Below are 25,506 nucleotides of genomic sequence, written 5' to 3'. Positions count from 1 at the left end.
AACTCATACTGAAACCTACGCTTTATAATGCCAGATTTTTTCCCATTTTCAGTTTACGCAGTTAACTTCTATCAAGTTTAAAAATAATGCTTTAAAAGAATCAATTTCATGGTGAATGCATCTAGTCAAACAAGTCATTTAAACAACATCTTACTCCTGTGTAGCAGACCGTTTTACAAGTAACTGAGAGTTTTACAAGCCTGTGTTTCAGACAGGATAATTGGTTGTTTCTTATATGTGAGTTTGGGTCTTAAACTCATTAACTTCAATATACAGAACCTTTCCTCGCCTGGTATGGAGTACTTAGTTAAGGTCTTTTTAGTATATTCTCAAAAAGCTAGTGATACAGACTATAACCTTTTAGCTTGTCACTAGTGGTCAGCAAAGAAAACTCAATTAGTAATTGCAAATGTGAAGAATTAACACTTATCTTGAGCACAAGAACACCAAAATTTGAAGATATTATTATACCTTCATTAGACCACAATTTTGAATAGGTAGGTTACTCTGAGTGGACAGTGCTTAGAAAAATCTGTTGCATTAAGGTATTTTAGTCAACTGATATTAATCTTCTCATCCTCTGAAAAAATTAATGTCAGCTATATATTGCTATATATGATTTCCTTTCCAGTGAGAAGCTTACCCCAGGTGTAACGCTGGGACCTGTTGGTAAAACTGCAAGTCAGATTCAGAGGCAGAGGGAAGGAGCTGCCTGTCACCTTGCAGAAGCAGAGTTACCCTTTCTGCTGGAATCACTTGACAGATACCTGATTTTGCTTTTAGTTGATACAATCATGAGAACTGGGGCATCACCAGCCATAATCTTCCTGCCTTCAGGTGCTTTTCTTCAGAAATAATCTGGCTTTTCAGTGACACTGTAAAGGCACTCCACAGGCGTAGGTGTACAAAGGCAAGCCCTAATTCACTTAATCAAAGTAACAATAGCTTTATTACAGATCCTGTTTTAAGCACCTTCGATATTATTATCAGTAGCCTTCCTTCAAGGAGGCTGTAAATTTTAGATGCTGTCTGTCTGCCCTAGAATTCAGGCATTCTTTGGAGAGGAGTGTGGTTTCTTTGGGTATGGGATTTTTTTATGTAAAGGTTGGTATCCTGCCTGAGATATCAGTGGATCTTTCTTCTTTGATGTATATGCAACTCCTGATGTACTGCATATTATTTCATCTTTTTCCTTGAAGTGTGGGTCAGGATAATGTAGGGCAAGTTGTATATTGATGCAGTAAGGGAAGAATATTCATTACTCTTTTGCTTGTCCCTTCCCATGGGACCTTTTGACTAAAAGACTTCTCAGGCAGGTAGAACTCCCTGCTGCAGCCTACGGTGATGGAAGGAATAATGCTGGAGCTTGGAAAAAGAGAGATTCTAGCCTATTACTTTTAAGTTCAAGAGTCAAAATAACCATACAGTTCTTCAGTGTCTCATTTGGTTTACCCATCTTCTCAAAATCCTTCTGGTCATCCCTGGCTTTTCCAGCATCGTTGTTGCAAACCTCTGCATTAGTTCACTAATATTACTTCCCAATACTGGAAATAGTTCAGTTACCTGCTTAAAACATCCTCTGTCAGTGTGAAGTGCTCCCTTTTTTCCATATCTATGATTGTTTGTGCATTTCCTGTCATTTTAGAGGTAGTGGCAAATCAGTTTTGCACATGGGTGTTCTCTATACCCCTGTGTACAGGACTGTGTCTGACTTGAGCTGTGTAATTTTCCTCTTGGTATCCTTGTACTTCATGAATGAATCTGGAAGCTGTGACGGGCCTTACTCAAGCAAGGTTCTAGACACAGAGCATGAAGGGGTTCTGCCGTATTTCTAGGTGGAGAGTTATTACATATCAAGAAACGAGATGAGTCTGAAGCTGCCTGGAATACTAGTTTAAAGTGGTGGCTTGCTGTGAGTTTGGAAGCATTGGCGCTTCCAGAGGCCTGGACCTAGAAAACCCAAAGCAGAGATATTGTTCCCTCTAACCGTAGGGCAAGGAGGAAATCCTCACAAACAGCTCCTGGAGAGGTCCCTGGCGCTGGAGGAATTGGGGGAGTCACAGAGCCCATGGCCTTCTGGCAGGCAGAAACTGAAGCTGGTGGTGGCAGGGTCTCTGGGAGCACTTTTTGCCTCAGAAATATTGTATGTCAACTTGTTTCAAAATGGATTTATTTCATTTTTGAACCAGAAATGGTTAATTACAGTTAGGTCTGGGCTTCCAGTGCCTCTGTGTGGACTTTGCGTAACTAATAATACTCCCATGAGCAAAGGACCTGAAGGGAGGTTGAAACCATCCTGCATTTATACCCTCTGCTCTGTACCTGGTACAGAACAAGTGAAATAGGCACAGCTGCTGTCTCATCTTCTGTGCATGAGAACTCGCATCTCATAGAAGGCAGCTACTGCCGAACAAATGGCTTTTCTTTTGTGTTCATACTGTCTGTTGGCTTGGAACAGTTTCAGCAGTGTAAATGTGAGGAACCAACCACAAAGCCCGTACAAATCCTGTTCTTTGCTGTTGATACAAGAATACATGTCCATACAGTGTTTCGGTGCTTTGCAGACGTGGGCACGGTATACAGATGTTATTTATTCAAGTGCTAGATTTATATACATGTTCAGGCAAACACAGATGAATAATCACATATGCCCCTCTCCAGAAAATACTGTCTAACTGTTACCTGAACAGAAGACATGCCATTTGCAAAAGGGATGTCATAATAAGGGTTGATCTTTGGACTTCTCATTATTCTAAAGGTTATTTTGACATTCAACATCACAGGTAAACTTTTTTTGGAGGGGGGTAAAAACTCAGCACTTGTGTACCTGTGTCTCAGGTTTTGTTACTAGTTGAAACCACAATCTGTAGTTAAACCTAGCATATTTTGCTGCTGAAATCAGCGTACTCTGTTGTTAGTATTATATACTGAAGTAAACCATTAATATCTGCAGTCTATTTAAAAAAAATGCTACAAAACCTCTGCAAGGCTCTTAAAGATATCTGCTTTAAGGTCTTGAGTGTTGAGTTTCTACTAGTTATTTGTATTCCTTAAGTTATTTAACTGAAGATGTAACAAAAAAACAAACCTGAGTGAGAGAGGGTAGAGAGGAGATGAGTGGTGATATAGTAAAAGCTTTTTATAGGTTTCTGGTAAAATTATCTTTGAATATGCTCCATTTTTTTTAACAGATTAGGGCAATAATAGTAATTTAAAAAAAATTATCCTAAGTTTAAATTGATCTTAAATTCAATCAGTTATTTGTTGTATAACCTAAGAATATATTTGGATATGCTAAGAATACACTTCTATAGAAAATTGTCCTTATATGCAGTAAATTGGCATTTTTGTGTCTATGTAGTATGTGAGGAAAAAAATGTGTTGTTTAGATGTCCTCCAAATAGCTGACTTTAACCAGGGCTAATTTTCAGTATTACTCTTTAGGATTTTATATCCTAACACTTAAATTCTAAGTATGTAGCTGTCAGACATCTGTTGCAACCCAAACTACTTCAGAAAACACAATGGGTAAGAGGGGAAGCAATAGGAGCAGTAACTTAAAGGGTTAGTTGTAGTCTTGTTGTATTAAATCTGATGCCTGATTTCCACTTGTGATTAATTCTTTAGAATAAATTAAAGAATTAAAGCTGTAGATATTAAAGGAAAATATTCTACTGTGCTTTCATTGCATGCATTTTTGTACATTGCCTCCTTCTCTGTTCTTGTTTTTTCACTTGTCACTCAAGAAGGGATGCTGTTTTGCTCACTCTGGCGTTTGATATTGTAAGCCCTTGTCTTGTTTGTCCAGCCCAATGCTGGTTGTGTGAATCTTCATCTAGAATTCTGTTTTTCTCTATATAGATATGCTGCTGCTGTTCTCATGTTATCTCTGTTTCTTACAGTTGTAGGAAAAGCACATGCTTATATAAACAGAATGTGCTGGGTGAATGAGACATGGAAGGCAAAGTATAGGTGTATATTTTTGGCAGCTACCTGATTCTTACTATTTCTTTTGAACAAATTAACAGAATGTAACCAAAGAAACCTAATACGCCGTAGTACGTTGTGTGGTAAAGACTTGCATGAAAAGAGCTGATAGATGCCAGTAGCTCCTCAGAGCCCATCTTTGCTGCCATCCACATACATACAAATCTCAGTAGTACTTTTGCACCCTCAGCAGTTTTCTGTCCTCACTCTCATCCGTCTGATTTGTCCCAGACCATTATAACCATGTGTATCTGTATAAAAAAAGTACTTATCCATTTTAAAAATCTTCCACTCTGTCCATCCTGATAGATGATGCAATATTTTATATTCTACAGTAAGCGCCCCTCTGTATTCATCTTCCAGCTCTCTAGCTCACTCCCCTTTTTCTTGTCTCACACTTGCATTTGCCAGTACTGTGTGCTCTCTGGAACAGCATGTTTATGCTGATTTGCCAGGCATCCTATTTCTTCATTCGGAACAGTTAAGTATCTTCAACATACATTTCTTTCACCAATCACTTGCCATCTGAAAAGTGTAATGTCTTGTGGCCACTGGAGATAACAAGGATGGAAAAGTGCATCTGTTCCACAAAGCACTGCGTAAATTATTTTGTGGAATATGTTTATAAGTGGCTGTATTGCTCTTTGTAAAGACTTATGAGCCAAAAGTATCAGCTAGGTCTATTACAAAGCTAAGTACAAAGCTCAGTTGGAGATGTTTCAGGTAATCTTTTGTAAAAAGCAAAATTAAAAAAAAAAAGAAAAAAGATTGGAAATCTGTACAAACTAGAAATACTGATTTGTAAAGCATTCACCACTACTTGCGAGTTGTACAAAAAGGCTTCTGATGGTTTTGAAGTCTTGTCTAGAGAAATTGCTTACCCTGCCATCACAGAGAAATGCTGAAGAAGAGAGTCTTGGGTTTTCTTTTGGTTTTACTTCAGCAGGTCATATTTTAAAAAGCAAAAAAAAAGGCAGCTCAATTACATAATTCTGATTATCATAATATATACTTAATTGATTCATTGCAAATATTTAACATTGCACATAGAGGCTTTGGATTCAGTGGCACATAAAAGTCAGCTGGCAGTAAAATATTTAGCTTGAAAGAACTGAATTTAAGAGCATTTCTATGGCTGATAGTGTTGTTTACCTCAGCTGGCGTTCCTAGGAATAGCCCTGTGCATAGATTGCTCCAGACCACAGCATATCACTGTCCCTTCCCATCAGCTGAGGCACATTCATTTTCCTCCCTGTTGCGTGAGAGGTATTCCATATGGAGTCAATAAATATGAGGTATAGGTGTTTTAGGAGGAGTGCTTATGAGACATAGGTGCATTACAAAGATCCCTCTAGACATGGATGAGATCACCGTTACGAAAAAGCATAGGAGCAGGCACACGCTTAGTATCTTTTCAGGAGGATATGAAGTGTCTCTGTCAGAAGAATAAACATTATGAAACTTCTACTGACAGTTTTGCACATTAAAGCAGCTGTTCTGGTCAGACGAGGTCCTTTTTAGCCAAGTGGGGTGTCAAATAAAGAGGTTTCTAGGAGTTTTTTAGGGAAAAATATGAAAGTGTTAACTGCTGTACAACAGTGGATTGAGCTAGTTGATTTAAGATGAAGTGGCTACCAATCCATTCCACCCATTCTTATAAATCACTATACTCAGAACAGGACCAGCAGAAAAGCACGTGTAGCAGCTCAAGAGGCTGTGCATTTTGCAGTCCAGCAGACTAACATAAACTAGAGTGGATTTCAATTTACTTTTTAGCATCAGTGGTGATTTAAGCAAAGGGTTCCACTCTATGGTTAGTAGGTCAACATTTGTGGTTTCTATTTAATTTGCCAGAATTTCCTTTCTTTTGTTTTCTGTTTTCCTTTTTTAGACATGACTTCTTTTACCTCTAATACCATCCTTTTCCTTATTGCAACTGTTGAAAGCTTTTTTGGTTTCTTTTAAAGTCTTCTGTAGCAGTATAAATATACTCTGAGCCTCTAATTATGGTATTTTTTTCTATGCCACCTGCAGGCATTTTACCTTTTTAGCTGGACAGGTAATTTTCTTTAAGTTACTCATTTTATGTAGTTTCCCTTTTTAAAACTTAATGCTATGTGATGGACTTTTGGCTTTTTCTCTTCTCCAAAGATACTGAATTTGTGCATGCTTTGGTCACTGTTATAGGCAGCTCATCTGTTGTTCATGGGCTAGGCAATAAAAATTGCCTCTCTCTCTCCTGCATCTTCTAAACAGTTGCTCCGAAAGGCAGATTTTTATGATGTCTGAAAAGGTAATCTCAGAATTACTGCTCAATGAAACTTTCACAATGTCAATATGAGGAACACCAATCTCCCATTATTACTGCATTTCTTGTCCATGCAGATTTGGGATAGATGAGTGAAACATTTCATGTGGTTAATGCATGGATTCAACAAATTAGGTAATTTTAGTTCAGTGCATCCTGCACCAGTCACTCTCTTGCAGTAGTACTTGCTTAGTCCTGTAAAAGTCTTTGAAAATTTTAGACTAGTGGGGACACTGACATAACTGTGCAGCCTTTGATTAGATAAAATATACATGTGTTGTTACAATTTTTTTCCCCAGTAAAATTGTTCAGTAAAACCGCAATGGATGCAAAAATATTTTATCCATTAAATTCTCCAAATACAGCCTGGTAATGTAGGTGACTACATGAATGTTGTATTTGTTTACAACAGATTAATCAGAGTGGGTTGGAAGCCTTTTTGTATTGGTGAAATTTAGTATTAAAATTTTTAATTCAAATGAAAAATAATACTGTCAATCAGCTTTTTTTCATGTTGAGTAATAGATAGTATTACAGTATCTAAGTTTTCCTATGTGTCTTATGTTCATGTGTGTTGTGAACTGGCTAGATGAGGTTCAGTAATAGAACATATAAAAGCTTTCAGCAGGGCCTAGTTAGTCAGCTTACATATATCAATTTAGTAACATCAGTTCTACACTGCTATGCTAATTTACACAAGCCGAGGTTCTGGGCACCAATCCTTTTATTGTGTCTTGGCTTTTCTAGCAAGTAGGTTAAGCAACATTTGATAACCATATGCTTAGTGTATTGTGCTAGTAGAATAAGACTTAGAAGGTGGAATGTGGGAAGAGTGGGAATAATTGCAAATGTGTATTGTTAGATTTTATTGACTTCAGAATGTGGCATAAATACAATGTCAGCTTCTCTATAAAACAAACCCCCCACATGGAGTCAAGGCATACAGGGAGATCCTGTAAAACAGTAGTAAAGAAGTCTTAAAATTATGTGGATATAATTGATTGTATTTTCTTCTAAGGTTATGTCTTAAAAATTTAGGAATCCCAAAATAAACACTTAAAAATGCAAAGCCAGTATGTAAATGCACGCCTAATGTGTCAGGCATCTGAAGCATGTTTGAGTCTTTATATTTTGCTTCGGCATCCATGAACAGGCAGAAAGCTTTTCACCATTTATGCAAGAGGGGAAGACAAAAGAGTTTCTCTTAGAAACTCAGCCCTTTTGTGCTAGTGCGATTGAAGGGAGCTGTAAAATAGTTACTGCTGATTATCTGATTATGCAAGAACTACCTAGGTGAGTGACTATTCAGAGAATTTCAGTTTCCTTTGGATAGTTTGGTGATTAGTGTGCATCCTCGTAGGAAATCTGGTAGGGAATGGGTGTGAATGATGGTCATCAGGGCAGAAAGCAACTAGAAAAACGAAAGTGGATGGAGAGCTGAGAGCATTCCAGTGGAAAACTCAATGGTATAAACAGTGTCGGGCATCTGATTGTGTCATCTATTTTCCTGTTGTTGTTTCATCTCTTGCATGTAAAAAAAGGTTCCTTTTTAAGTCTAAAGAAACTTACTTGGGTTTAGAACTGAATGACATCTTCTGAGTTAAAGGGAGGAGCAGTTACAGTAAATTGGGAAATATTAGTGTCTGCAAACTTCTTTCTGGAAGTTTCAAAGTCGTAGAGCCCGCTTGCAAAGCTCTGGGCTTTACCAAACTCCTTTGTGGTGTGAAGTTTAAGTGAGGAAATATAGTAACATACCACAGAGTGTCCCTTGAGTTAGGTGGAAAACCACTTCTGTGCTACTTCTGGTTTAGTTATTTATTGTTTGTAAGCCAATCGGTGCTATTTTTCTGTATTTGGATTAGAGACAAATCATCTAGCAATTCTTTTTTTCTCTGTAGGTATGAACAAAATATCTGTTACTTATGTGAATATAAGCAGTTGTGCTTTCATGCCATTATCAAAACTTCCCATGTCAAAAGCCACTGCTTAATGTTCACTTTAATTTCAGCATTCATCTAAGGCCTATTAATGCAGATACTCTGAACTGTTCCTTAGGTGTGGTAAATGATGACAGCACATTGCTGATTTTGTTACGTTTTGATTACACACCTAGAAATAGGAAAAAATAAATTTTAATGTGTTGGGCATCCAAACAAATAAATTATCTGCAAAATTTGTTTCACTAAATCAATTGATGCTGTTTTACTGCTGAAATAGAAATTCTATCTTGGCATCTGCAGTCACTGAAAGATAGCTTAAAGGTATTTTCTTGGCTAGAGGCACCTTGGTAAGCAATGTCGTATTTGCCCGCAAAGGCACAAGCTAGTCTGCTTATTGCCATCATTTCGTTATGTATGTGTTTCTGGATATTTAATGCTTTTAAACCCAAGTACTCTCTTTACAATGTAGTAACCTTTTCCTAATTGTTTCTTCATATGGTATAGCCTTAATTCAAGAGGCTATGTAAATGAGATTGCCGACAGACTTCAGTGAGCTCAAGGGGCTGATGGCAATAGTCTTCCAGTAGAGGGGGTGTGGTGGACATCCTCTGGGTTGTGGGTCTGAAACATCTCAAATTACTCAGCCATATTTGTCAGCTTAACACCAGCAGGCTGCTCTATCAGCTAGCTGCACTGACACCTTGCTTTGTTATGCTTCTGTGCAGCTTTTAGTTCCTCCCCTTATTTAGCAGTCAAGGAGGCTGTTGCTGAAACAGGCAAGAGAGCTTTCTTCGCCTGCTTCTCCAGTACAACGATTGGTGCAATTAATTCAATATATTAATGGGGGTAAATTCAGTTTGGTGTCACTTCAGCTGCTGGAGACATTACAATATATCCCTTAGAGAGATTAGTATTTGGGTTCTGATCACATATAACCATGCTAACATATCAGATACTAATATGGTACTGAGATAGAAATGCTAAAAAGTAGGTGTGCTGATATTAAAACACTGGTTGTTGAAGTCCCATTTATTTCAACTTCTATGTTTTCTGAAATTTGTTTGAGGGGAAGTGAATGTCAAGTACCACGCTTCATTTTCAAATGTTTGCAGGTTGTTATTGATACAACTCTGCTTTGTCAGAAAGAGATTTTAAAAGGTTTCACCTGTATCTTAGCTGGGGAAGCAGAAGTTCCCATCTCAAAACCGCCATTTTTTCCTGATATTTATTCCTAAACACTCTCCTCAAAATTCCTGTCTAAAAAATAAGAAACTCTTCCTGCCACATTGTCACGGTTGAATTCTGATTTATGTGAGTTGATAGAACTACAGTCGGTTTCTTCTATTAGAATACATTACTAGATAAACAAAACTGTTGTGTAGATACTATAAGAGCTGCATAGAGATGTTGCAGCTTGTTTGGGCTTTGGAAGCTTTTTTTTTCTTTCTTACTTTTTTTATTCCATGTAAGGCTACATGTAAGGCACATGGAGCCTTACACAGTGTGGCTGCAGTTGCCTGTCTAGGGCCTCTACTGCCTACTACAATACAAGTAACTGTTCCTGTTGTGCATGTTTGTGGGACAGTCTGTGATAAAAGAAAATTAAGAATATTTGGCAATAATTAAAAGGAACAAGAACGTGCAAACGAAGTCAGGACTAAATATTTCTGTTGGTATGTTGACGATAGCAAGTACTGATGGATATAATTTTGGATGTAAAAACTAAATGTCTATTTTGACAAGTCAAACATTAGTGGACTTTTGGATCAAATAGTGTTGGATCAAATACGATCAAAGACTAAAATTTTTATGAAAACAGTAATCTGTGGACCAAAATAACCTGCAGACTGCTGTCTTCTCCTAAGAGGCCTCAAAAATGTGTTTTGATATTGTACTTGCTCTTTTGAAAAGTGATTGGAGTATGCTACTAAATGAAAATCTTTTCTTTCTCAGTCTTTCTGTGGGTCTGTGTTTCTGCCTTGACAGTTGGTGTAATTAGCATCAGTGATGATTGCTCGTTCTAAGAAACTGCATCTTCCTCAGTTATTTTATCAAGGCTTATAATGACCTTAAAACTTGCAATTCTATATTGCATCATATTCTTATGCCTTCTTGCTGCACGATTGCTGCAGAAGTAGAAATGGAATGAGTTTCATTAAAAGGTTTTCTTTATAGGCATTATTAGGCATTGTTAGTAAGCAGCTGAAGTCTGCTGGAATGTGCTGGATTTTGAACTAAGATGATTGTAGAAAACCATCATATCTCAAGTATAATACTTATTACTGTCTTAATCACATTAGTGAGCTAGTCTTCTGTGTTTAATTTTAGAAACACTAACTGATTTTGGAAGAATTTTTATTTTTTAGTGTTCTTAAGGTCGTTAAGAAACCCTCTGCTATAGTCTACCTTTGACTGGAATGTTTAGGATTTGTAAATTTTTGACAGTTCATTTGTATAGTTAGAGTAGTCTGGTGACAAATTCTGCATCTTGAGTGTTTACCAATAAAAGGATGATGAAACATACAGCTTTAACATTAAAATACAAACATAACCTAAAATTTCTTAGTTACTTTTGCTGTTTTGGCTATGTTTTTGAAGACTTGTTTTGTGTGCTTTGCTCTTTGCCTTGAGTCCGTATAATTCTTCCCCAGACCTCCCATGCTGTTAAATGTATGGCTAGAATGGTAGCTTCCGAGCAGGTCACTCACCCCTAAAGAAAACACTTTCAGGTCACGTCATATAACCTGTATTATAAGAACAGCTGTGGGTAAGATTCTAAAAATGAGTATCCTGATCTTTTTACATGGGGTTTTTTGATGTTTTGTTTTGTTTTTTTAAATGAGAGACAGAGAGTTGTCATTATAATATTAATACGTTGGTCTCTTTCTTTCTTAATAGATAAAAAAATATTTTGAACTTGAGCCACTTGCACGTGGAAAGCGCTGGATTCTTAAACCCTGCTCCTTGGATGATATGGAGGCAGTAAAAGACAGCTTCTCCCTTCTAATAAACTTGCTAGAAGAGAGAGACTTCGAACCTGCAAGAATGTGAAACGCAAGAGAGAAGAGTGGTTCTCCAGGCATCACTGTACCTGCACATTCTGCTCACAGCTTAACTATGGTGTGGTATCAAGACTGTGCTGCGATATGTTGTTCATACACAGTTAGTGCAGAATGTCCTTTTATTAAAATAAATATTCTGTGAATCAGGTACACAACTATTTCCAGTAAAGTTGTCTACACTACTGAAATAGGGAGTTCCTCTTTGTTTACCACTATTTCTGCACACTGCATGTTGCTTTCTTGCGTTGCGATCATCCTTGATAGGACATTTTACACGCACAAAAATAACATAGTCTGTAAAGGAGGAATTATACCTGCTACCTTGGTTTTTAAAAAATAACTAATGTGTTAAGGTTTTGTGAGACTAATTTGTATTAGCTTGTTTACTGACCCTGCAGTATGGAAAGCACAGCCACTGGGAACCTTAATAGGATACCTTAAAGGCAAGCAGTTTCATGTTAATGCAAAGGTTAGTCTTGAAGTTTTACTGAGTGAAAACACAGTTGACAAGTTAGTTGATTCCTCTGCTAAAGTCACAGCATAACCTTGTCAAAGGCAGAACCGTTATTTTGCTGGAAGCTTCCTGAAAGGTAAATTAGCAAACAGATGTGTGCGGATAACAGTATTTGGGAAAAATAGGTGACATAAAAAGGTGGTCTAAGTAACAATATTTTTAGAAAATACACAAAAGTTGGATAAAGTAATAATTTTCATTGAAAGTAGTTTTCCATAAGAGAAGCAAAGCAAATGTCTGTTAATTCAGCTGTGGAGGCTTTATTAGTAATTAGAAGTGTGACTGATTTTAAATAAGGATTGCTACCTTTATCACTCACTCATAGAGTACTGCTCTTATTGTAACATTGCCAAGGCATCTATACCATAATTAAAGACCTTCTAGTTTTTGTACTGTAAGCTTCTCTTTTCAGGAGATTATAACTTGTTCTTTCAAACTTCCTCTGGGCTAAACCTTACTTAGAAGACAAAAAAGTATCATTGGAAACAACATTTGTAATACATTTGGAAAAATCCCATTTGGTTCCAGTAACATAGTGCATATTTCCCCTTTCCAAGTTTTCCTCATTGTAGGTTTGCAGTTTTTTGGCTGCCTTTTGTTGATTTTTTAAAATCTTAGAAACCGATTTTGTCTATTAAAGAAACATGCCAGGTCACTGGTTCACCATTAAGTCAGTCACAACAGGGTATGTGCAGATCAGTCACTGGACTGGTGCACACCTTGGATGTTGTGCCTTGTGCGTTCAGCTACCCTTGTGCATGACTGTCTGCAAAGACAAAGTGTAGTGATGTGTCAGTGCTTCCTCATCGATTCTGCTTCTGTTTTGAAACTCATAGCTCCTTTTTTCAGGGCTTTAAGCAACATACCTTTCCACTCTGAGCATTTATTTTTTAAGTTTGAAGTTTATTGTAGTTTCTCACTAGTTTATTTGGGAATAAGAAAAGAGCAAAGATCAGCTTTTAAAGGCTTATAAAAGCCATCTCTCTATTACTTGCAATTATACTCTTTGTTAAACAAAATGTTTTTAATAGGTTTTTTGTTTACTTTTCAGTTTCCACGGATTTCTTGCATTGCTCCCTCAGAATTATTCCTGGCCAAATGCATGGCCCGATGATCACTGTTTTAACTTGCTTGCTATTATCAGAAAGACACTGGGAAAACTGGCAAACTCCGTGTTTGATTTTGTGATAGAATAGGCAGAAAGCCTGAAGGGCATCTCTTCTTGCCATGTTTTTCTTCTCTTTCCTGCCAGGTCAATCACTTCACTCCTAGTACCGTTGGAAATAACCAAGAACTGGAATTGTTCATTTTAAAACACAGAGAGGAGCCCTATGTTGGTTCAGTTCTCTCTGCACAGTTTAGAGGGGACCCAGCCACCCATCAGTTCCTCTTGTGTGGGTTAAGGAGGCTTCTTTCCCTGGATTTAAAGAGGAACTGGATCTAATTTACAGTTCCAAACTCTCTTTTAGCTGACGTGAGCTTAGAGGCTACGGAGTCCCCAGATTTCCACAAGGTCCCCAGATTTGTGTCCTCTTTAGGGACAATGACAAATAAGAAGTGGTGTGGAGGAGTGAGAATTATTTCCCAGAGAAGGCAGTTAGGGGAGGCAAAAGAGGGATTCAGAGCTTTTACTGCTTTTTCATTGAGCATTAGTTAGAAGATGAGAGATGATAATTTTTTTTTTACTATTTTTCCCCTTCTTTCCCATAGTAAAGCTATGGACCAAAAGGTACAGCAAATGAAAATAAGCCCAACCGTATTGCATTCTTAAAACCATACTTACTTGTACCATCAGTGAGTCTGGTCCAAAGACTTTAGAGTTTCCAAGTTAGTTTTGGTCATGATTTCCCAACTATGCACTTTGGAAGGTGCTACATGACTAACATGCAAAAGGCCCAAGTAGTCGATGCGAATATGGCTTTGGCATATGTCAGTGGCCACTTAGACTAGGACCTTTTGATGCTTAATGCTTTTTCTTTAGGAAAATGCCAACTGCACAGGAGCAGTGATTCTTTTTTTTCCCCAAGAATTATTTTGAATATGCTTTTTTCTTACTAATACAGTGATCATTCCTCACCACAGGTTGAAACAATACCTCATAACTGCTTAAGGCTAAGACCAACACTTAACTTTACTTTGAATGTACTTCTTCTGTGGTTTTGTGTTGTGGATGGACTTAATGGATGTGTACCTTTTTAGTATCTATAAACACCTTCACCTTTTTATGAAGGAATTAAAAATGTTCATAGCAGCTCACATCACACTTCCTTGTCTAAAGTATTGTTGAATCCTCTGGCTACGGTAGAATATGTAAGCACCATGCAGTTTTTATTCTGATGACCAATCTCTATTGTCTGGTTTGTTTTGGTTTTTTTTTTTTGTTTAATCTTTTCACATGTGCTCATCATTTAGGTGAAATAAACTTGGGCACTAGGCTCTACTTACAGGCAAGTTCATTAAGGAGTGAACATTGTCTTTTTTAAAAAGATATTGTGCTTTAATGTTCTTTAGCCATCTGTTAAATTACTTTGTGTTTGTATGTGTGCGTATGTGTATGTGCCCACATTGGGCTTCTTCTCAGACCTATTGCTGTCTGCAGTGTCTCAGCCGTCAGAATGAAAACATTATCAATCAGTATCCAACAACAGCTGGTTTTGACAAGCTTCTGTCTGCTGCCTAGTGCTTTACAACTTGTCAATAAGACCTCTTTGTCTGCCCGCTCTGAGCTGCTAATCTTACTGCTTCCATATTGTGTCCCGTACTTGTTCTTCTAGCATTTGTATGGAAAAAAAGTTAAATCTTAGTGGGTTTTGATATTCTTTCTTGCTGTTTAATGCACCATGTGTATCTTAGCTTGCCTCTTCAAATGCGTGATACAAAAATCTGTGATGTATTATTTCATTTAACTTCTTGCATTTCATTATATTTATAGAAGTTGCAGATTTTTGTACCGTATTAGTTAATACAGTTGCCTTTTTGTAACGGCAATTAATTTATATTACAAAAGTTTGTATCTTTACTGTAGTCAAAAGTATTAGTTAACTGCCATATTATCTTGACTTTATACTAAAAATACAGTGTCTATACACAGTTGACCCATTCGACTGCTGATATGAGGAACTTGTACTGTTTGTGATTTATACATGATTTCCACTATCAAAAAAAAGAAAAAAAAAAGAAAATAAACACTGTGTAGAGTTGAGTTGCTAAGTTTGGATTTCTTGAGTAGTAGCCAGTTTGGGAGTATGGCATATTACCTTAATTTGGAATCTTCAAGATAAATTATTTACTCCTAGATGAAAGCAAATATTACTGTATAATCATCGCTAAATTATTAGTTACACATAGTTATGCATTTACACACATACATATATAAAATAGAAACTTCCAAAAATTGGCTGATTTATTTCCACAGCAAGATGTTGTACACTGGAAATATATCTGAAAGACATTGCAGGTTTACTGGTGGAACAGAGATTGGAATAATCCTTATACAATTATTGCATGTTAAACTGAGAGACATGTTTATATGACTAGAAATTATTTTTAAATAAAATGACATGGCAAAGTACAGATACCAAAAAAACCTACAGAAGTTAAGCGAAGGAAAATACTATGGGAAAAATAAAAGCTTGCTGAGACAACTCAATGTTATCGTATCAAATGCTGTTTGAGAAGAGACTCTCACAACTCAAGTTGTAACAGCTGATGGAAGTACAGCTCTGCTGAGCCAGACTGGAGTTGCTGATTCAGCTACTGAGGTATGCTTTTTTCATTTTATTATTTTTAAATCTGCCTCTTACCAAGACTGGGATGGAGATGAAATATTTGTAAACTCTGAATATTTTTTTAATTCTTTTGTTTCATATAAATAGGAACTGAAAATCTGCTAATCATGCCTCATTTGATAGCTCTTGAAAGAATTTTCATTAGCTCATTAGCCCTTTGACCTAATAGTTCAAACAAATAAAAACATCTGTTTGTGTCAGCTGTAGGGTTAGTCATCCAGGGCCCAGGTTAACACAAGGATGAGAGAGAGTCCCATATCCTATGTGAAAATGAAAACCATACCTTTTTCAGTATCTGCAGTTGAAAAGAACCCCTGAAATCAAGTAGGGCTGCTGAATTTTGTTAGGTGAAGAGACTGAAAAAGATCATTACCCTTCTCAATCCTCAGCCTTCATGGGTGAACTGACTTAACTTCATTGTGTGGGCTGGACTGAAGATCATGTCTAACTTAACTAGTTCTGAGACTTTCATGCTTAATGCTAGCTGCTTATAAGGTATTTTAGCTTTTAGCACAGCTATATTTAGAGAAGCCAAAGTATGATGTATATATTGCTTGTTTATTCACCAGATTTCATAGGAAAATGTAATATGTCCAATTCTGGTGGGGTTTGATGGAATATATTCAGGACAGCCTTGTTTGTGGAGTGTATGTTTGTGCATCAGGTATGTCCATCAGCGCTTCCATTTATGATGTCTTAAATATGCCGTAATTTTTTAATCACTGAAACTGCCTACAAGGCAGATATTCAAATGAGAATATTTGTGCTAACAGTAGTCTGTGCAGCTCCAGTTACTTGTGGCAATAAGATGGGGAGAACAGAAGAGAAATATTTTAATCATCTGGTTGTCAGGTTTACAGTAAACCCAGCAAAAGTGTTTCGCAAAAGGTCCTGTGCTGGTTTGGGATGACTATGGAAAAATCAAGAGTTAAGGGTGTGAAGAGGAGGAATGACATAATACATGCCCAGCCATACTACTATTATGGGAATAAAGCAACTCATTGCCTGAAAATAGCCTGGTTTCGGTAAAGACTGTGTTTGTAATGAAAAGCTGTTGTATAGTTAATTTCTAAGCACAGAAACATTTCCTCACACATGAAAAATCTATACATGTATTTGAGAACCTGCCCACATGCTAATAAGTAAGAGGCACGAATTGTACCTTTTATGCTTGTGTGCAATATAAGGAAAGCCATTCACAATTAATTTTCTCAATTCTCACTCTTAGATTGTGAACTAAAACTGACAAAAAATAAAAACAGCAATCACAGCACTTCTTTTTTACCTGCCACCTTGAAATAGCAAAATGCTGTTGTTCATTTTTATTACTGTGCCATGTAACTATAATTTATTGCATTTCAGTGTGCACTGGAAAGTATTTACATGTATTAAGTAAAACAAGACAAAAATAAATCCTTTTGTGGTTTGGCAACTTCCATGTATGAAGAACTGCCCTCTTTCTAAGGAGGCATTTACCATTGGAGTACAGAAGCCTCATATTATAGCTTTGTTATAAATTACTGCTAACTGACATGCTAAATCGTGGAAATTCCCGACAAAAGATTTAAGAAGTGCATTGTCCCAAAGATAGTGTGGAGGAGAGAGCAAAATCATGACTTGCATATACATGTTGAAAACCAAACCAAGTTTAATGGCCAATCACACAGCAAAGTATTTGGTATTTTAACAATGTGACAGTCTTGGATTTGGAAGGTTGATAGATTTTTCAGGATCAAAAGGGCACTTCGTAAAAAGTTTAATTTTATGGTAGGTTACATTTTGGGCCTGTCAACTTTGACACAGTCCCTTTAAAGCAACAATTCCTGCTGTGTGTTAAGGTTGGCACTCTAAAAATTTCTTCTACAGAAATTAATCCATTCTGCATTCTGTTAGCACATGCTGAAATAGCATTTTCTGTCCTGTGCCACCTTATCTCATTTACCTGAAAGCACATACCCGTTTTCCACTAATACACATCTTGCTAGTTTTTGAAACAAAAGCTTCATGTACATCTCATAGTAGGCTTTGTGTGCTACTGTCTTCAGTAGCATATCCTCAGAGAAGCTTATACACACAAATTGCAGTATTATTGTGTACCTTTCAAAGACCCCATTTCTGCCAGTATCAAAATTGTGTCTTTTTAATGCTTGTAACAACAAATCTCTATTTGCAAATCTTCGTCAGAATTATTTTATTGTAGCATTCCCATGTATAGTATCTGTAAAATCTAGAAATTCAAGATGTGAATGGGATTATACCATTTAAAATTAACAGTTTAAACTGCAGTATGTGGGGAAATTACTTTTTTTATTTAACAGTGGAATGAACAATGCAATCTCATAATTTCCTCGATATTTACCTTGCTAGAGAGAAGAAATGAACACTTATTGTCAATAATGTAAATTATAACAGCCTTAGTCCATCTGTACTAAATTGCTTTGTTTGCCAATGAGATAGTTGTAATCCTCCTGGTTTACACATGTGTGTCAGTTAAAGTTAAAAGCCTTCCTTCAAGTATCTGAAACTAAGGTTAATTTAAAAAAAAATGCTGATTGCCTTTTCTAAAAATATTTTTGTACATGATTTGCAGGAGTGTGACTGATGTAGAAAAGTTCACTGTTTACCTTTAAAATATAGAGCATGACCTTTTGGTTACAGTAAATACAGTACTGCAAATCTGGTAAAGTCATCACATATACTAAAGGTATTGGGACCATTTACCTCACATTCCTCCCTATTAGCTTCCACAATTAACATGATCCACAGCTGAGAAAATAATTCTAGTTGTCAGTGATAAATGGAGTGAAATCGTCAATCACTGAAGTCGACAGTATTATTTTAAAAAGATATTGCAAACAAATGTTTACCCAAAGATAGCAATATGTTGCTGAGATTTTTTTCCTCAGGGTTCTCTCATTTCATTCACATGGCAAACTGACTTTAGTGCTCACTTTCAGACTAAAGAGAGCTTTTTTCCTTTTCTTTTTTTCTGTAGCATGAAGAGTACCAAACACTCAAGCACCAAAGTCTTTAGCAGAACCAGGAACATTCCTGGTAACCCTCTGAGATCTGAGACTGAACTTTAGCTTTTTGTTTATTTGTTTTCTTTTCTTCATATGATGTGCAGACCTGAGGTTTGGGTTCAGGCCCGTCTCCACTGAAAGGTGCCAGTAATATAGGAATCTGCTATTATGAGCTATATAAATATCTTGCCTATTTTTAGTGCTTGCTTTTGATCTCTGAAGAATTTTAATATCAAGGTCAAATATTGTGTGGTGGTTTCATATGTAGATGTATTGGTGACCTAGACATTAAAGAAAATGCATACAGTGTTTGTAGAGAAGAAATCTCTGACTTTGTATTGCTTTCTCAATGCTGAGGAGAAATCTTCCATAAAACTGCTTTGGGATGATGAATCTTGTTCTGGTTGCTTGTGAGAGATTCAGCAGGCAATTTTGCCTCAAGGTTTGGGTCAAATCAAATGGAAGAGAAACTGTTTCTTCTTTTAAATTTGGTGTTTTATACTACATGGATACTGGTGATTGGCATGTCCTCAAGCACTTCACCTGTTAAAACCACTTCACATCTAACCTGAATAAGGCCTGAAGGAGGTGGTCACTACTAATCAATCTTTCCAGTTACTGATTTGATACTTTTAATTCCTGCCTGCATGTAAGGTTTAAAAAAAACCTGGGTGTTGACACCTGTTTACACATCTCTCTCCTGCATCATGCAAGTGTGCCGTCAAGGTGGTTGTTGAGGCAGGTCTGGAGTTCCCCTTGCACTCACAAGGATCAGTTCATTCCCAGTTGTCTCCAGATGGGGCACAGTATTGTGGCTTCTCTCTGCTGGAGTGTGCATGAAGACCCGTTTCTCACCATCTTTTGCATTTCCATATTTGCATATTTTGGATGGGAACTCTGGTTCATGCAATAACTGATCTTTGATGATGGGTTTATCTTTTAGTAAAGCAGGGGCTATTACAGGAGGACTAGCTCTGAGGTTGGTTTATGTTTAAAATTACAGGTCACAATGCAAATAGTAACTAGAAAATGTAACTATTAGTCAATGGGTTTGAGTATAACTAAAAGCCAAGATCAAGTGTGTCCTGGTCCAGTTGACTGATGCTGAAAACGGATTCTCATTTGCTAATTAAACCAGAAAAAGTTGCCAGGAATAGACATTGTCCAGTTCAGCAAGAGGGGTGCAGAAGGTTAGCCCAGTGTAATTGGAGATACAGGCCACCGTTGCAAATGGCACTGAGACCTCCGTCTCTCTGATGGGAAGCAGGGATAGCCATCTGCCTGAACCTACGGCCTGTAGACCATAAGATATTTAATATGTCCACCACAGAGCTGAGGGGAGATGCCACTTTGAGGAGATACTGATAGCCGCTCTACCTCGCCAGGTCATGCCAACCCACATCTTCCTCCAGAGAGTGGTTCAAATGCGCAGCAGCCACAGTCCTGGCAGAGCCCGCCTCTCACCAGCGACGAGCCTCAGCTGTGGGAGCCCTGCCGAGCTTGTTACGGACTGCATGGAGCTCAAGAGCCACAAGCCACCCATGCCTGGCTTACTGAGATAAGCACTTTTCAAGATGATGAAAGAAATACTGAAATGGGAAAATCGGTAATGGTGGCATGCCTCCACACCTGTCATGCTGTGTTACAATTTCAGTCTTTGATTGTTGGTCCCATAAAGGTGTCGTTTTTTTCATGTTATTAAAGCAATTACAGTTATTATACTAAATTTGTCCTTTCTGAAGGGAGCAAGAACAAATGAGGGAGGATTTGCATACAAATTGAGCCTGGATGTGGGGGGAAATCACAGCAGGCCTGCTCGGCAGACAGATGAGGCGGTGAGGAGACATTATAAAGGAGCATGGGCCAGAGCCACCCTCCTTTGCAGCCCTTTGCTGGTGACCCTTTGAGGAATGTCTCCCAACTGTCTGGCAGATTCATTTGAATGAGAGACAGTTTGGCGCACTGTCATCCCGGGCAGATCAAAGCCCGCTCCGCTCCTCGGTCAGCCGAAGGAGACATGTGGAAGGCCTCCCCTCCCCCGGGCAAGGCCTTTCCCCCAGCGCCGCTCAGACCTCCCTACTGCTTCTCTCAGAGACGCACCCCTGTGTAATGGCAACTGTCCCACTCTGTGCTTTCAGGCGTACCAGCTTGCCTCAGTAGCAGGAGCGCCCGCCTCTAAGCACGGCGGCGTTCCCCTCGGAGCCAGCAAGCCAGGCTCCTGGGCGGCTGCAGCAGGGCTGCGCCATGGGTCGCATCGCGGGAAGGGCATCAGGCCGCCAGTGCAGGTGTTTGTAGTTCAGAAGAGCAAAGCAAGGTAGACAGTAGGTTTCAAAGCTGGTTTAAGTGGCAATGGAGTTGGCTTTTGAGCATGGGAAGCCATTTGCAATGTCCCAATTTCCTCCTGTGGTTGCATTTCTTTACAGAAGGTTCCCCTCGTGTTTCTCGCTCACAAAAATGCTATTGAAAACTTAGGAAATATACTGATTTTTTCCCTGGGACTGAGTTTTACGCCCCGAGTCACTGCTAAACAAAGTGTGCCCCCATGAAGGTAAGTGGCGTGAAGGAAACACAAGCTTGTGGCCCTCTCTGGGGACTCAATGAGCCCAGAGCTCACACATTGTCACCTACAGCATTACGATTGCTGGAAAGTCCCTGCTCACCAGTATCCTGAAGCAATACAGCCTTTTGACTTCAAAAGCAAGCATTGGTAAAGGGGGGAAACACAGATGGGAACAATGAATTCTTAAATTTTAGTTCTATCTCCGAACCTTGCTTCCTTGACTCTCTGAGCCTCTCCATGGATGTGATGCTGTTTTGCTGCTGCTTTGGACATAGATACAGGGCTTTGGGGGTGTATTAACTTTTGTGAAGTGCTCAGGTACACCAGAATGTGGGATTTTCTGGTGGCTATGGGGCTCATGCCTTTACTATCATGTAAAGATATAGCCTATAACCTTTGTGCTGGCCACCTTCCACCCAGAGATGCAGAGAGAAGTTTCTAAGTACTTTGGGTATTCCACAGCTGCCTCTTTAAAAAACAAACTGCTGGGTAATATGGAAACTAGAAGTTTTGCCACTTCAAGCAATCAAATTTGGAAAAGTTTGTGATCTAATTTAAATGTTCAAAATTGACCCCTTTGTTAGATTTGGACTAGTTTCAGCCCATCAAGCCTGGTAGTGAGTAATTGATGTGTAAATTAATTTTCTGATACCACTAGTAGCTTAATAGTGTATCTGCAAAATACATTACTTGCAAATGAACCTTTGGATCATTAGGTTGTCCTTACTGACATGGCCCTGGAACATGCTGTTTAAATAAGGAAGGATGCTGCTGTACCTTATTTAATGTCATTTGATGCTAAATGAGATACTTTGAATTCATATACATGTAAAAAAATGCAGTGTTTCTCTTATTTAGGAAAAAAAAATGGTTTTACAGTTGTTTTTATAAGTGGAAGAATATTCTGAAGTGGTGTATCTTCATGGATCAGCATTTTCAGCTATATTATAGGGCGAGAACCAAGTTGGTTTCCTGACTTAACATTTACAACTCTAGGATAACAAAACCGATAAACGTATGTTGCATTGTTCCTTAAAATTAAACTGGCAAAAGCCTGTCTGCTTGAAGGTACGTATTACTTTTCAAAAGTCTTTTATAGTAACAAGTGTAGCAGACATCCTAAATTAGAGCATGCAGGTGATGTCGGATCATCTTAACTATTTTGAAGAGTTCTCTGTGTTTCAATGTCAGACCTGTTTCAACTGTAAAAGAGTAACTGGTTAGAGTATGAGCTACCAGAGTCGTGGCTGTTACTGAGTATCTGCTGCTTAACCATGACAACTGTTCTGCCTTTCAGTTGTGGTTCAAGACAGGTTCAGAAATACGTGTTTCTTTCCATAGTTAAAATTAAATCAATGATATAGAAGTTACTGTCTGGGCATTCAAATACAGGATTTTTACTTGGGTATCTTCCTCCGTAACTGCAGAAGAAATAATTTCCTTTTTTGCACTATGCTGTTTAAATTTGAGAAAACAATTGAAAGGATAATGAGGCAAGAAAACTAACTCTCCTCTTCCAGGCAATGAAGAGAAACCACTTGGCAAGTAAAACATCCTGCTCTAGAAATCCTGGTGGACTCATTGATTTACAAAGATCTATTCAGTTCTCACAGTTATTAAACTACAGGTATTAAGATTTGGAGGACATCACTAACTGGTCTTAGTCACAGCTCAAGTAATCAAATTTCTCTAATGTTGTATTTTTGTTGACTTTTTAAAACAAATAATCAAACCTTTACTTCTGACCGCTCCATGGGTTAGTAACCTAATAATAAAGAAACTAGCTCAGGCTTCTGAAATTCAGTGATGTTTGTCAATATATTTTTCCTTATACTATTTGATCTTTAAAGAATACAGAAATATTTTTCTCCTTTTTTTAAATCTATATTTTAAAAAATTTTACTTGCTTTATTCATTGCTAATTTTTCCCTGATGAGGATTTTTTCATAGATAGAATAGAATAGCATAGTTCAGTTGGAAAGGACCTAAAATGATCACCTAGTCCAACTGCCTGACCACATCAGGGCTGAACAAGTTAAAGCATGTTGTTAAGGGAATTGTCTAAATGCCTCTTAAAACACTGACAGGCCTGGGGCATCGACCACCTCTCTAGGAAGCCTGTTTCAGTGTTTGACCACCTCCTCGGTAAAGAAATGCTTCCTAATATCCATTCTGAACCTTACCTCACACAGCTTTGAACCATTCCCATGCATTCTGTCACAGGATACCACAGATCATGCCCATAAATAGCAAAGATGCTAATTTTTGGATTACAACTGTATGAACGTGTTCAGAAAGCATTTTCTGCTGTAATCTGTTCCATCAGAAACCTGTTTTTTCTTTTCATCTACATCTGTTGCTCAGTACTAACCATCATATTATGCCCTCTCAAGAATTCCCCTTGCATACAAGGTTCTCAAAAGCAAACATTTTCAAATATGTTTCTGTGTTCTTAGTGAAAAAAACAAATCTCAGGATGTTCAAATAAGATACAATATGTTTTTATTTAATGCAAAGAGATGCAAGAAAAAAAAACATGTTGAGCTCTCTCCAGTAAGTTTTCTCAAGAACATTGCAAAATACATGTAAACTCCCTTGGCCTATTCAACCTTTCCAGATTCATCATTCTCCGGGGTAGCTAGACAGATGTAGAGTCAAGTGGCAGTGCAGATAAGCATGTTGGATACCACCACTTTACTGAGATATGTAGGCCTCCATATGGTAAGCTAAATGCCATCATTTTTTCCCCATTTTAAAGTTTCCTATGAGGAAAGTTTAGTCCTATCTGTGGTTACAGAACAAAAGAAAAATCTTCTCTATATGCACTTCATGAAATAGCTCTTTCATTTAATCATTTATGGGATGTTATAGCTGGAATACATAAAATGTTACAATATTTATTTCTCCTTCAGAATTGCTGGGGTTTTTCATCATCTATGGAAATTACTTGCCTTACTAAGCAGTGTCTGATCTGAATGTCTGTATTCTGTGGTTACTTTAATGCCACAGTATATCAGATTCAGTTTCTTGAACTAAAAAGTATAGGAAATTCAGAGAGAAAAATATGAGCAAAGTAACTTGATTAAAGAGTGCTGTAGGGAAGATTGATGTGCATGCTCAAAATGGCACTTGGAGAAAATGGTGTGTTGAAAAGCAATAAAAAATATTACATTGATGTTTCAGAGGATGTAAATGTGAGATTCTGTTATCAGAATTACTTTAGTGTCAGATATACTTACCTATAATTTTATTTTGAAACTTTGTTATCTATCCTCATTTCTCTATCTGCCTTTGTAACACATCTTTCCAAACTGCACATGGTCTGGATTTCATTCTCAGTAAAATTCCCTGTCCTCCTGCAATTACCCACAATGTCAAAATTAGGGCATAACTGGCACACCTTCCTTCTAAAGCAGTTGATCAACCTTCTTACAGGGACTTCCAGCTCTTGTTTTTCAGAGCTGTGGGGACTGTGGTGCTGATGGTCTCAGAAAACATTGGGATTGTATCTTTTCCCCTCCATCTGTGAATTATCTTCATGTCTACAGCATTTACACAGCATGGAACAAGTCTCCAGTGGAAGAAAAGTCTTCAATGAATGAAAAGACAGAGTAGAAATATTTGGAAAAAGGGAGCATTTCCACAGCAGTGACTGAGTGCAGGGTGAACTTGGCATATCTATACAAACTGACTAGAGGGGGTGATGGGTATCACCTTCCCTCACTTAGGAACAATATATTTCAGAAAAAAAGAATTAGTTTTGTGTTCCAGCACTTGCAAAACAACACCCTGATCCTTGGTCATCCTATCCTGGGCTCAGGTCTTGAACTCAGGTAGAAGAGGTGAATTTCTTCTCTCTGGCTGGCCAGATCACTCTGCTTGCCTCCTTTCCCTAAGGCAGGCAGATTTACTTTTTTTTTTTTTCATCTCAAGGCCATCATGTCGTTCTCTGAGTAGGTAGGTCTAGTGCCTACCCAGAAACTTTGACTAGTTCATAACATTGATCATCATCTTACCAACTCAGCTAAAAACATAGAAACCCAGTAAACTTTCATTAATTTTCTGCTTCAGTTCTTGATCTTCAAGACCCTAAAAAGGGCCCTAACATCCAGAGAACCTTACCTCCTTTTCATACAGCCTTAGTAGCTGTGAGGCCCGGGAATGCCTTGAGCAGTGACCTCTGGGTGGCTGCAGAAAACATCTCAATGGAAGGTGGCATCTGTGGCACAGTTCAGTGCAAAGGCTGACTCGTGTCGCAGCTTAGCTCCTTTAACAACATGGCACAATGCCAGTAGCTCTGATCAGACTATTGCCAGACAACATC

The 25,506-nt window shown here is 37.9% G+C and overlaps 1 protein-coding gene across 1 annotated transcript in view; it reads left to right on the top strand.

Moving 5' to 3' along the window:
• ARL15 (ARF like GTPase 15) overlaps positions 1-14,960 on the top strand; it is a 229,311-nt gene extending 214,351 nt beyond the window's left edge. Inside the window, exon 5 of the mRNA XM_082335856.1 lies at positions 11,134-14,960. Coding sequence (XP_082191982.1) covers positions 11,134-11,286 — 153 coding nt within the window. The 3' untranslated portion in view covers positions 11,287-14,960. The remainder of the gene's footprint in view (positions 1-11,133) is intronic.
• The last annotated feature ends 10,546 nt before the right edge of the window (positions 14,961-25,506 follow it).

This window comes from Platalea leucorodia (assembly GCF_965183815.1).
Source record: "Platalea leucorodia genome assembly, chromosome: Z".
NCBI lineage: Eukaryota > Metazoa > Chordata > Aves > Pelecaniformes > Threskiornithidae > Platalea > Platalea leucorodia.
This window is presented reverse-complemented; position numbering and strand designations above follow the sequence as displayed.